Source organism: Polypterus senegalus, chromosome 16, assembly GCF_016835505.1.
Source record: "Polypterus senegalus isolate Bchr_013 chromosome 16, ASM1683550v1, whole genome shotgun sequence".
Lineage (NCBI taxonomy): Eukaryota > Metazoa > Chordata > Cladistia > Polypteriformes > Polypteridae > Polypterus > Polypterus senegalus.
This window is the reverse complement of record NC_053169.1, coordinates 102,311,224-102,323,120: the sequence shown is the minus strand read 5'-3', so window position 1 is coordinate 102,323,120 and position 11,897 is coordinate 102,311,224. Positions and strand designations below refer to the sequence as shown.

The following is an 11,897-nucleotide window of genomic DNA, read 5'->3' as shown; positions in this document are numbered from 1 at the left end:
TGACCTGAGGAGAAGAAGCCTGTCTGCTGACTTAGTGGTGCCTGGACCCAGAACATCAATTATGTGAAGCAGTCCAGGTAATCACTGCATTATTGTGATTTTAGTTTATCATTGATATTTGAGTTAAATAATAGACAACACAGAGGCCAGGGCAGGGTCACAGCATAAATGTATTTATTTAATTTTCCAATATATTTACAGGATCTGCACAGAGTTTTCATGTCAAGAGTGTCCTAGACCTAAACCAATGGCTTTTCATTTATAGATGTATACGTTTTTGAATCTTTGGGAAAAGTTTTAATGCATTCTGTGTTGTCACTTCCATCACTTTTTCCAGCGATACCCCTTTTACATCTGCAATATATTTTGCAGAGATAGCAATGTTGTGTGGCTCATTCCGTACCTAAAAAAAAAATAAAAATAATAAAAAATTTATATATACATACACACACACACACACATATCTCTCTATTATAATAAAAAAATCTTGGGTCAAGACGTGATTTTCTCCGAGACATTTTAACATCCCATGAGACAAGGAAGGGAGACAAAAGGACAGCTGCTGTACAGGCTTTTAAATGTTTGATTCGCTTCGCAACATGCAGATCAAGCAGTATGGCACAAGCAGCAGCATTATTTAAAAAAAATTTGAGACAAGACTTTTTCGAAGAGATTTTTTCAAGTCCTATGAGATGAGACTTTGGACATGAGATTGTTTCAAGTCCCACCCTACTCTCAACCATATTCCAACACGCTCGTGGTCCTCTCACCTCTCATTCGTGTGAATGCTTTTGACAGACACAGTTCATGCTCTATCAGATCTTATAAATTTTAACGTTTTCCTCACTTTAAGTTCCCAATTAAAGAAGACGTATTATGTCCAAATCTCATTGATGAATTTCATCCCGAAGTGATATCAACAGAAGAAATGAGTACACAGGCAATCCTAGCAGCAAGAAACGATGAAGTCAAAAGAATCAACGCAAAAATTGTTGATTGGTTGCACAGCAAATTGGTACTATGCATATCAATAGACTCTGCTGAAACAGTTGGTGGTGATGGTGTGGAAGATGAAAACATCAACGTACAATATCATGAAGAATATCTACAAACGTTAACACCATCCTGTATTCCACCACCTGAATTACTGTTGAAAGGAGAATGTATCCAAGAAAGGTAATGTAATACATCTTCAGGGGATATCATTAGACAACAAAGGAGATCGTGATATGCCATTCATATTAAAACGTGAACCGTTTCCCGCTAGAATAGATTTTGCAAAGACAATTAAGAAATCCCAGAGAGAAACATTTGAAAAATTTGGTTTATTTATTAGAGAGAAAGAAACAAAATTCTTTCATGGGCAGTTATACGTTGTGTTGTCACGATGAAAGTCCAAACACGGAATCAAAATTCAATGCGATATTGACAAAAATGTAATTAAATTTTTTTTTTTTTACTGAAGTTCTAAACTAAAAAGTTTTTGTGTGTTAATTTCAAAGCCAAACAGAACAAAATAATGTTACGCAACAAAAAACTCAAATGCAACATAAAACATAATTTACTTCCGAATTACTACATTGTACTATTTTTTTTACTATGGTTAACTACTAGTTGTAATGTAAAATAGTTCTATTATGCATATGTAACAATTCCAATGAAAATAACAATCTGTTTAAATTGTACATCTGCATCCCCGTAAGAGAGTGGCTTTTATATTAGGTATATATGGTGAAATGCTACTGCCTCAACTAAAAACATATTCTTGGGTTTAAAAAGGAAGTTTTTAAAAATACACTGTTGACATTAAGTAATACAAATCAATATAATTTTTGTCTGTTGTTACTAGCCAGACAGGAGACCAACCTGGCAAAGCAGTGCCAGGGATAAAGAAGGCAGTAGGTTTGATAATACTCAGAAGGGCATGTCTTCTGGATTGCAGTAACAAACACAGGCAGTTACAAAATTAGAGGGCACAGAACTAATGCCTCTCATTCAAGGATTAACCGCACACGGCAGTTAACCAATATAAGAAAACAAATCTAAAAATGAAAGTTGGTATTAACATGCATTCCATAACAGCTGGCAATTTTAAGACATTAATCATTATTAATATGCAATGAATGGTACCTGTTTTTCGGGACCAAGTGCTGGTGAATCTGTTTCAAGGCACAAGGACTCCAATGGCAGTTGTTTGACTAGTTTTTGCTTCTTGGAAAACAGGAACAAAGTAATTATAATACATGGTTACTTAGAATGATTAAATATGCTTAGACTGAATAACATTTTTAAAACCATTTCACCCAATTCAAGGCTAGGAGGGGTTGCAGGGGAGTTGTAGCCTACCAGACGAAAGGCAGGAACTGGCCCTGGAAAGGGCACCACTCTACCACAAGGCTGACTTGCACATAATCCACACACGCACTTGGGCAGGAGTTAATTTAGAGTTGACGATCATCGTGAAAGTCTCAGCTTTGGTGAGGTGGGAAGAAAACTGAATTACTCAGAGGAACACCCATGCACACACGGGGAAAATGTGTTTGCTGTTTGTGCAAAGTATTTATAACGAATACCAGTGATGTTTATAATTCAACCAATTCCTTTAATATATACTATTGTCACACACGTGCGCATGGGAGGCAGCTAAAAGGACCACAAGAAGGTAATTCCAAGCCAGGCAAGGGAGTGGCAGGGTGTAGTAAACCTTTCTCTTTTATCTCTGCAGACCAGACATGGGAAACACTGCCAGATTCCAATGATGTCACTTCTGGCTCCTGTCCCAAGAATATCACTTCCGGTTTCTGCACCAGATGACATCACATCCACCGACCAGCCATAAAAGAAACCCAACCACCTCTTTACAGTTAGTTCTGTTTTTGTGGACTCAACCTGTACACTTCTGGGCAACCAAAAACTTCAAATTTGCAGTCTGAATCAAGTATACGGGTGGCTGCCCCAAACCTCTTTTGGTGTCAAGGTCTATTTATTTCACACTATATGTTTGAGTCAGAATACTGGCTCACATACTGTAAACCACAGGATTTCAGATAATTATTTGTGTTTGAATTTAAAAAAAAATATAGAATTTTTTTAGTGGGTGATAATTTTGCGAATTGTAAGGCAACACTAAGTACTCTTAACTGAAAAGGCTTGAATTTTGGTTTGGCTGTGATTGCGTGATGCACTTACACAGACCTGGCCCAGATGTTTCCAACATTGTGTAGAGTTCATGCCACAAAGAACTGAGGCTGTTTGGACAGCACAGGGAGGCCCTACCCAGTATTCCTATAATGTTCCTAAGACTTTGCTCAGTGAGTGTATATTGCATTGTGCAGGATTGCTTTAGTTTTAATAATATGTTTTGTATTTATGCTGAACTTTTTTATTCATATTATTTTTTGTAATTACTGTATAGCGTGCCTGCGGTGGGCTGGCGCCCTGCCCGTGGTTTGTTTACTGCCTTGCACCCTGTGTTTGCTGGGATTAGCTCCAGCAGACCCCCCGTGACCCTGTAGTTAGGATATAGCGGGTTGGATAATGGATGGATGGAAAAAAAGCCATCCCACCCCCCATCCCCTTTTTGCCTCCTGAGTGAGCGTGTAGTTCGCCTAAAGCACGGGTGTCAAACTATATATAGTGTGCTGTCTCACAAGTGGAAGTATGCTCAAAAAGGAAAAACTGAATCAAGCTGAACTTTACCAATTCCTGAGTGTCTCTTGTCAGAAAAACTGTACCTCTCCCACATCACATGTTTTGGTTTATTTTGCCTGTCTAATCTGGTTTAGAAAGAGTGAATAATGAAAGTATATCCATGAATGAGCCCTGTGATTAAGTGGTACCCCTGCAGAGTGGTGCCCTCACTGCAATTACATTTTCAAAGTTACCTGTATGGACAGCTTTGCTAACTGCAACCCTTTATTGTACTACGTACGGTTAAGAAAATTTTAAGCACCCTTTCCCGTAAACGCCAAAAGTGACTCTACTCCATTGGGCCCTTGAGCAAGGCCCTTAACCTGCAATTGCTTCGTCCTGGGTATGATGTTAATCTGCATCCAGCCCTGCATGTCGGCCACTTCAGCCACCATAAAAAAACCTCACGCTGTTCCATTCCATCTGAACTAGTGTGGTGCTGACGTGTCACCCATTGCATGGCTGCACGCAGGTCCTAATCTGGATCCTGAGTTGGTTTGTCATGTGGTGGGTGCGGCAATGCGCTGTATCAGTGCGTGCTCCTAAACTCTTTCTCTCTCTCTTTACCTAAATCTGCTGTTTACCTGTTCACTTCTAATAATTGAAGGCGGGATAGAGAAGTAGTAGCCAGCTTTCACTCCTTCCAGAGCCACAGAAGGCTTCCCATCAAAAGCATGCAGCAAAACTTTCTCTGCACCTGAAAAGCACACAAGCAATACGTTAAATTGAGGATATTAACATCAATCTGAGTGTTTTTTCTTTTATTATAAGATTAATGTATTATGTAAAGCCTATTGGTATTTTACTGCAGCAGTGCAACGTAACTTAATGTCCTCTTTCTGTCCTCTTCCTAAAAATATTTGAATGACAGTATCTTTGTGCAACATATTTAATTCAGGCGAATAGCACATACTTACTTGAGCCTAAATATTTTAGCCAGGCTAACTGGTCAAAATGGAACACAAACAAAAAAATAAAAAATGCTGCTAAAAGGCAACGTGTTGGTGTCACAAGTTTAAAATTTGCTTACCATTTTATAAACTACAACACAAGAAACAAAAGTACCTTTCTCCTTTAAAAGATGTATAGTGGGCCTCCCAGCAGATCTTGAATGCACATTTCTGAAAGACAAATCCTTTGTGAACAAAAAGAGGTAGGCTGGCTAATTAACACATACAATAGTTACAAAACTGAAAGCCAATGCCTTGCAATGCACGTGAACAGGATTACAGGTTTCAGTGGTGTTAATGCAGTGTTAACACTTCCCATCTAACCTGATGGAGCTTGAGAGGTGCTGCAAAGAGGAATGGGCGAAACTGGCCAAGGATAGGTGTGCCAAGCTTGTGGCATCATATTCAAAAAGACTTGAGGCTGGAATTGCTGCCAAAGGTGCATCGACAAAGTATTGAGCAAAGGCTGTGAATACTTATGGACATGTGCTTTCTCAATTTTTTTATTTTTAATAAATTTGCAAAAATCTCAATTAAACTTTTTTCACTTTGTCATTATGGGGTGTTGTGTGTAGAAGTCTGAGGAAAAAAATGAATTTAATCCATTTTGGAAAAGGCTGTAACATAACAAAATGTGGAGAAAGTGATGAAGCGCTGTGAATACTTTCTGGATGCACTGTACATTATAAAAAGGATTGAGTATATACATGCATTTATGTGTTGCATGCTATGTAAACTGTGTGCATGTTGTTCCGCCATTGTATCCTAGTCACTGTTCTCCAGGTCAGCATTTCATTGTACTGAGGACACATGACAATCAATTTAAACTTGACTTGATTTGAGAAAAATCAGCCTTACAAAGGTAAGTCGTAGCATTTAGCAATCTCAATCTGACGAATCAAAACCTGCCGCTGTGCATCTTTTTGGGAATCAGTGCCAGCAAATCGAGGAGTGAAATCCAGTCCCACCTATTAAAAAAAAATGTATTGTAGAATCAATAAGAAACCCTGAGACACCGGCAATGGCAAATTCACATTGATGTTCTTGGCACTAAAGTGCCCCCGCATACATATTTACAGAACAGTAATCAGTGACTGCAGATGCCAGGTTATTGTGAAGTTAAATGAGTGTTAAGCACATCATGCACTGTTAATATCTATGTTGGAACAACAGTGTGTCTCACAACTTGATAAAATGTGTCCAGGTATGAGCTTTTCTGTAAGTCCCATTTTATGCTGTGGTAACATATAACAAGGACAGGTTTTCAGTGATTCCTGTAGCACTGCTCTTCTATTATGTTAAAAGATATTATTTTATTTCTTACAGTATTCTTTAATATTTTTTCAACTAGATTTTTAAGAAAGGCCTTATAAGAAAAGACAACTTTTCCCCAAAATTCATAGAAAAAAATTCCTAATAACAAAACTCACAAAAAAGGCCAGACAATCTGTGCTTGTTGATCACAGTACCAAAGAGTAGAGATGTGATAACATTTTGCTCAGATGTAGGAATTTGCAAGTAGCGGTTTCACTGTAAACTACACATATGTTAATACTTTTGAACTTTAACATATTAGGACATGTTATGCGGTGTCTCTAGATGCGATTCTTCAGCTAAAAGAGTTCCAGTTATGAGTGAGTGACCATCATAATCACCCACAATCATTAACTAGAACAACATCAATCAATGTTGCGCCACCACCACCTACTCAAAGCATCATGATGCACCAACATTGATGGACTGAAAGCCAGAAGTCTACGTGACCATCATCATCAGGTCCTTCCATGAAAACCCTAAATACAGAGAGGACTGTTTGATTTATGTTAGGTAGATTGCCCAGAGGGGACTGGGCAGTCTCTTGGTCTGGAATCCCTACAGATTTTATTTTTTCTCCAGCCTTTGGAGTTTTTTGTTTTTCTGTCCACCCTGGCCATCGGACCTTACTCTTATTCTATGTTAATTAATGTTGACTTATGTTTATTTTTTATTGTGTCTTCTATTTTTCTATTCATTTTGTAAAGCACTTTGAGCTACATTTTTTTTGTATGAATATGTGCTATATAAATAAATGTTGATTGATTGATTGATCAAAACATCATTCTGGGTGTGATCTGTCTAAAATGTTATACACTTTAATAGAAATCTTACCTCCCCAATGGCTACCAAATGATCTGCATATTTCTGTATAAGGGGACTTGCAGCATCCAGGTCCTGATAAGAAAAACAGGATGACACAACTGTCAGTGTAACATCATGAACTACACTTCTTACTTTAGTAAAAATTACAGAAATATTAAATGTTTCATGTAAAAAAATGCAATAATTTGTTTTACTATACTTAAAATTAAAGCAATATTAGCTTTGTACAGAGTATTTTACTGTATGCCATGCATCAGTACAACACAAAATTGTGTATCACTAGTCCTCAAGTTTTATGGATGTTTTAAATACAAACACACAAAACTCTTCTCACTGTTCACAAAACACAAAATCAGGCTCACTTAATTAAAACAAACACACCAGTGAGGCCTAGAAACACGTGGTAGGCCTCAAACAGTCAAAAGTAAGCGTAGCCTCAGTCTATGGGGCCTGCACAGACCAAAGGACACCAAATGTGTTTCACTCAGAAATTTGTCAGAGGGAACCCCCCAATACACCAAAAATCACAAAAATAACAGGATATATTAACAAAATATTAAAAGAAAACAAACACACACACACAACAAGAATGTTTAAAAAGTTGACAAAAAGGCACACCGAGTGAGAACAAAGTAATCCAAAGATAAAATCAGGAAAGAGAGACAGAATTAAAAAAAAACATCCAAGGAATTAACAATGCGCCAATTAACAGCTCAACACCACTAATGCCTCTGAAAAGCACGGATGCTTCTTGGCCCATTATAAAGTGTGAGGGTGGTCCCCAGCTGCAGCATTAGAAGGCCCTCCATACTGAGGTTTAACATGCAGTTTACAAAGATCATATCAGAATAAACATACACAACAACAGCAACCTAACTGAGTTTGAGAACACATTCAATGAAAATAACAAACGAGCATAAACAAGAACTTTAACAAAGAAAAATAACCAAATAATAACTGAAGTCCAGAAGGTAACCAGACTTAATTAAAACAAACAGAAGCGAGGGTCCCAGTTCTGGTTAATGCGTAACAATTCTCAACAGTAGATCGGGATCTACAGTACAGATCATCACAATATGAACATGTGGCAGATTTCACAACGTAAGCAATTTGTAGGAAGTGATGTGTTAACGATTGTATCTCATAAACAGTAAAAATGATCTTTTCAAATAAACACTCAGAGTGGTAAAACCTAACATCAGCTATACTTATCTGCATAGCCATTTACATTACCTCGAGTGTGGCACTTCTTTGATCTTCAGGTAAGACACCCTGAACTGGATGAACCCCTAAGCAGGGCAGGACAAAACCAGGAAATCTGCAAATATCACAATAGGTGATGTTTACTGGACAAAATAAGTTCAATGTATTAATTTTCATTAGCAATAGTTTAGCATGTTAGCAAAAATATCCGTCTAGTTAATGACAAATTTAGAGAAGTAATTTGACGCTGGTTTTGACCACACAGATCTCACTGAAACTGAGGTAGTAAACTGACTGACTCTTCTGTAGTCAGACTGATGATCCTATAAACGTCTCAGTCATCCATCTGTTTTCTGAACCCGAGTACTTAATACAGAAACACAAGAAAACGGAGGAATGAAGGCAAGAAGCCGCTCTGGCAAACACCACACACTGCCCTGTGTAAGAACACTAATGGTGGATCAGTCCAGCTAACAGTAGGCTTGTGTGTTCTAGAAAGAAACCCACACAACACAGGATACACACGGACATTACACAATAAATGGTACATTGGCTGGATATCGAAGAGTCTCTCTGCACTAGACTGACACTCCTTTGTGTAATGCACTAGAAAACAATACAAATACGCCAGTGATTACTGACCCAGTCCTACAGAGAATGTTAAGGTGGACCCCAGATACATTTTACACTAAGTGTGACTGTAAGGAGTTAAATAAAAATGAAAATATTTAGTGCAGATATTGAAAAAAATTAAACAGGATGTGGTTAATGTACACATTACATAAATACTTATCAACTAAGTGATTTCAGTTTTAAAAATAATTCTGAAGACATATGAATGTTAACAAGGTATTTCTAAAGGTATTTATGCTTGTTAAAGATGTATGTATTATAGACTACAGTTCTACTACTATAATAAAACCTCTTTGTTGAATTCATTTCAATTAGATGACGTCTCTAAGCTTAGATTTAATCTTTAGACCAACAGGCCGCCCACAGCTTATCATATACTGCACCAGCTGGTCTAGGGTATCTATATAGTGTATATGCAGTATGTGTGTGTACAGTATAAAAAGGAAATACGCCACAGAAAAGGGAGTATGGTATATATCAGGTATGCTGCTTTGTGTCTTCTATTAAATAAAATGAAGTTCTTTCATTTAATTTATGCGTGTTTATCATGGTGCTGGAGATTGGTGATGTGTTTTAGGTTAGTAGGACATGCAAGTAGAAATGTCATTGTACTCTTGTGACAATAGGACTACTACTACTCCCACTGTCTATGCAGAGATATAAAAGTTAAGTACCTTTTTGAAAGCTCTATTATCCTTTCAAATTCTCCAGCATGCTCTGCAACAGCAAGCAAAGCTAATATTCCTCCCTGCATCAAAAACACACTGATTATTAAAAACAGTAAATGTACTTCACTGTCCCCCACATCAATGACTGAACATTAATCGATTATCCAAGGCAAGGTCTAGACGGTTCTAAGATTAAAAGAGGAAATTGGAGTCCAATACTAATATCCAAAAATTGAGTGTCATAAAGTAAAAATGCCAGCCCCTTTGCCATGCTGATGGATAATACAACATTAAAAACATAATAAATTGAATGCATTACAGCATCTAAACAAGATGCCAATAACATGGACAATTACTGTATCTGCTGACTTTGCTACGTGTTCACCTTTCAGATGACACAATGAATGGACTCATACAGTACATGAAGCAGACAAACAGCCTTCATATTATGTAGATCACCAACCAATTGGGGTTCAGGAATGGGAATTAAACCAACAACCCACTGGTTTATGTTTAAGAAGCTGGACCCTAACACTTCACTTTTGATTAAGTCTGTTATTTATTATAATGTTTTTAGTTGAAAGAACTTAAGGAGTTGATGTAAAAACGTACCTTTTGGGCTCTTTGTAAAACATCTTCAATATCCTGAAATGGGGGAAGAAATATTAAGAAATGTTAAAAACACAGCAAAACGTTAAACAAAGGACTTCACTTATTGTGCAAGTCTGATAGTTCTGATAGAAAAAGCCGAGTATCACCCATTTAACCAACGTTAGAACTTTTTTTTCTCCCACTATTCCATTTTAGCTGACAATTGTCAAGATGCAAGGTCAGGTTACAGCGAGTCAGGAAGCCATACTGAACTGTGTCATTGCCTGGTAACACCTCTACAATTTGCTTCATTCTTTGCAGCACAGTTTTAACACTGGCCCGGCTTCACCGGGATTAGGGCCGTCTTAGCGCATGGGCACACTAGGCAGTTGCCAGCAGACCCCACGAGCACAGGGGCCCACGTTTTTTCAGATGCCTATGTATGTTTCTGTTTTGCTATCAAAACAGGATCCCCAGTGCTCTGCTTTGCCCGGGGGCTTATGATGCTGTTAAGACGGTTCTGACCGGGGTCACTGAAAATTTAACCTGCCACATGTTTTCCATCTCCATGAGCCCAATGCTCCACCAACGTCCGCGCACCAAGACAGATGGGGAAGCATTTGTGGAGCTGCAGAGGTAGCAGTCTCACCCTTGTACTGCCCATGCAAGGGGCACTCCAGACTGCAGATCTCAGCCTCAAGACTCTCTAGCGACTCCTCAGAAAAGCCAAGGAAGTCCGTTTTAGGTCTTTGCGGTGTTTTGCTAAGTCGGACTGTAGTTCATCTCCAGTAGCTGACACCAACGCAGTAGATCCTCTGCCCTTTACATGGCACTTTCAGGTGACTTGCCACATTGCTGCACTAGATGGAACTAGATGCGACTTTGTAGGCTTGCTGTTTTTATTGGCACCCCTGTTGCTGGTGATGGCCTACCCGCACATACGAATGGTGAAGAAGCATCACTAACTGATGGCCATATTATTTGAACCCATTCACAGCAATACACGAACGACACATGTCAAGCCTTTAAATTAACCTGCACTTTCATGAGCTCAATATGTGATTACAATTTAGTTTTATCTGCAAACTTGTTACACTGCACTGAGTAAAGTGAATGGCGCTTTACAGAAATAAATATATCTCGCCTGAAGAAGGGGCCTGAGTTGCCTCAAAAGCTTGCATATTGTAATCTTTTTAGTTAGCCAATAAAAGGGGTCATTTTGCTTGACATCTCCCTACAGAAATAAACTGATCCACACAAATGAGACACACTGAGCTATAAGTGACGGCCTTACTGTTGGTCAACTTCTGCAGCGGACATTCACTGTGATTTATGACAGAAGACACCACGAGGCGACACGCCACCTTCATTTAAACATAAAACAACTCGATGCAATTCTGTTTTACAAAGCAAAAAAAGCTTCAGAACGAAAACGAAATCAAACGTGCCAGGCTTTTGTATTATTTAAAAAAATTCTTGCCAGCATATTTTGTCTCGTGACGTGAAGTTTAAAAGATTTGTAACGCCACGGATTCACTTTAAAGCCACAGCGTCTAATCAACACACCAGCGGTTTAGTGTTCGGCCGCCAACCACACGTAAAACACCGCCTGCTAATTAAAGTAGCAGGTTATGCATTAAGCACGGAATTTAAGGAAACTTACATGTTGAAATTCTGGAGCTGACAGGTGACAGTGGCAGTCGATGAATCCTTGCATTGTCCGAAAGTTGGCTTTGCTAGATAACAAATGGATTTGTTACATTTTCCTAAGAAAGAACTAGAACGTAATTATTTCATGAGGTTTTTTAGTCGTGAATACGAGATGACCGAACATGCGTTTTGTTCTCTCTTGGCCTTTCTTTCTTTCTTTCTTTCTTTCTTTCTTTCTTTATGTTTTCCTTTTTTTAAACGGGAAAATACACAACTGTGTAAAGTGAGGGCCACGTGAGTACAACGAGAAAGAACAACATCCGAGTGACACACGTCAATCCACCAGTCCCCGCCTTCTCGTCCCCATGGGTCC

At 38.4% G+C, this 11,897-nt stretch overlaps 1 protein-coding gene across 3 annotated transcripts; it reads right to left on the bottom strand.

The window, feature by feature from the left end:
* Positions 1-152: 152 nt before the first annotated feature.
* Positions 153-11,872, bottom strand: LOC120516849 (putative deoxyribonuclease TATDN3). 3 transcript variants are annotated; one of them, XM_039738813.1, is made up of 10 exons: positions 11,538-11,872; positions 9,896-9,928; positions 9,290-9,363; positions 8,013-8,097; positions 6,789-6,851; positions 5,499-5,608; positions 4,756-4,811; positions 4,275-4,387; positions 2,131-2,211; positions 153-403 (listed from the first exon to the last, which is right to left on the bottom strand). In XM_039738813.1, exons 1-10 carry the CDS (start codon positions 11,589-11,591, stop codon positions 260-262), a joined length of 813 nt encoding a protein of 270 aa, XP_039594747.1. In that variant the 5' UTR covers positions 11,592-11,872; the 3' UTR covers positions 153-259. The 3 variants fall into 3 exon arrangements, with proteins under 3 accessions (XP_039594747.1, XP_039594748.1, XP_039594749.1); XM_039738814.1 differs by having other exon boundaries at positions 2,131-2,208; positions 11,538-11,871; XM_039738815.1 differs by lacking the exon at positions 9,290-9,363 and having other exon boundaries at positions 11,538-11,871.
* Positions 11,873-11,897: the final 25 nt, after the last annotated feature.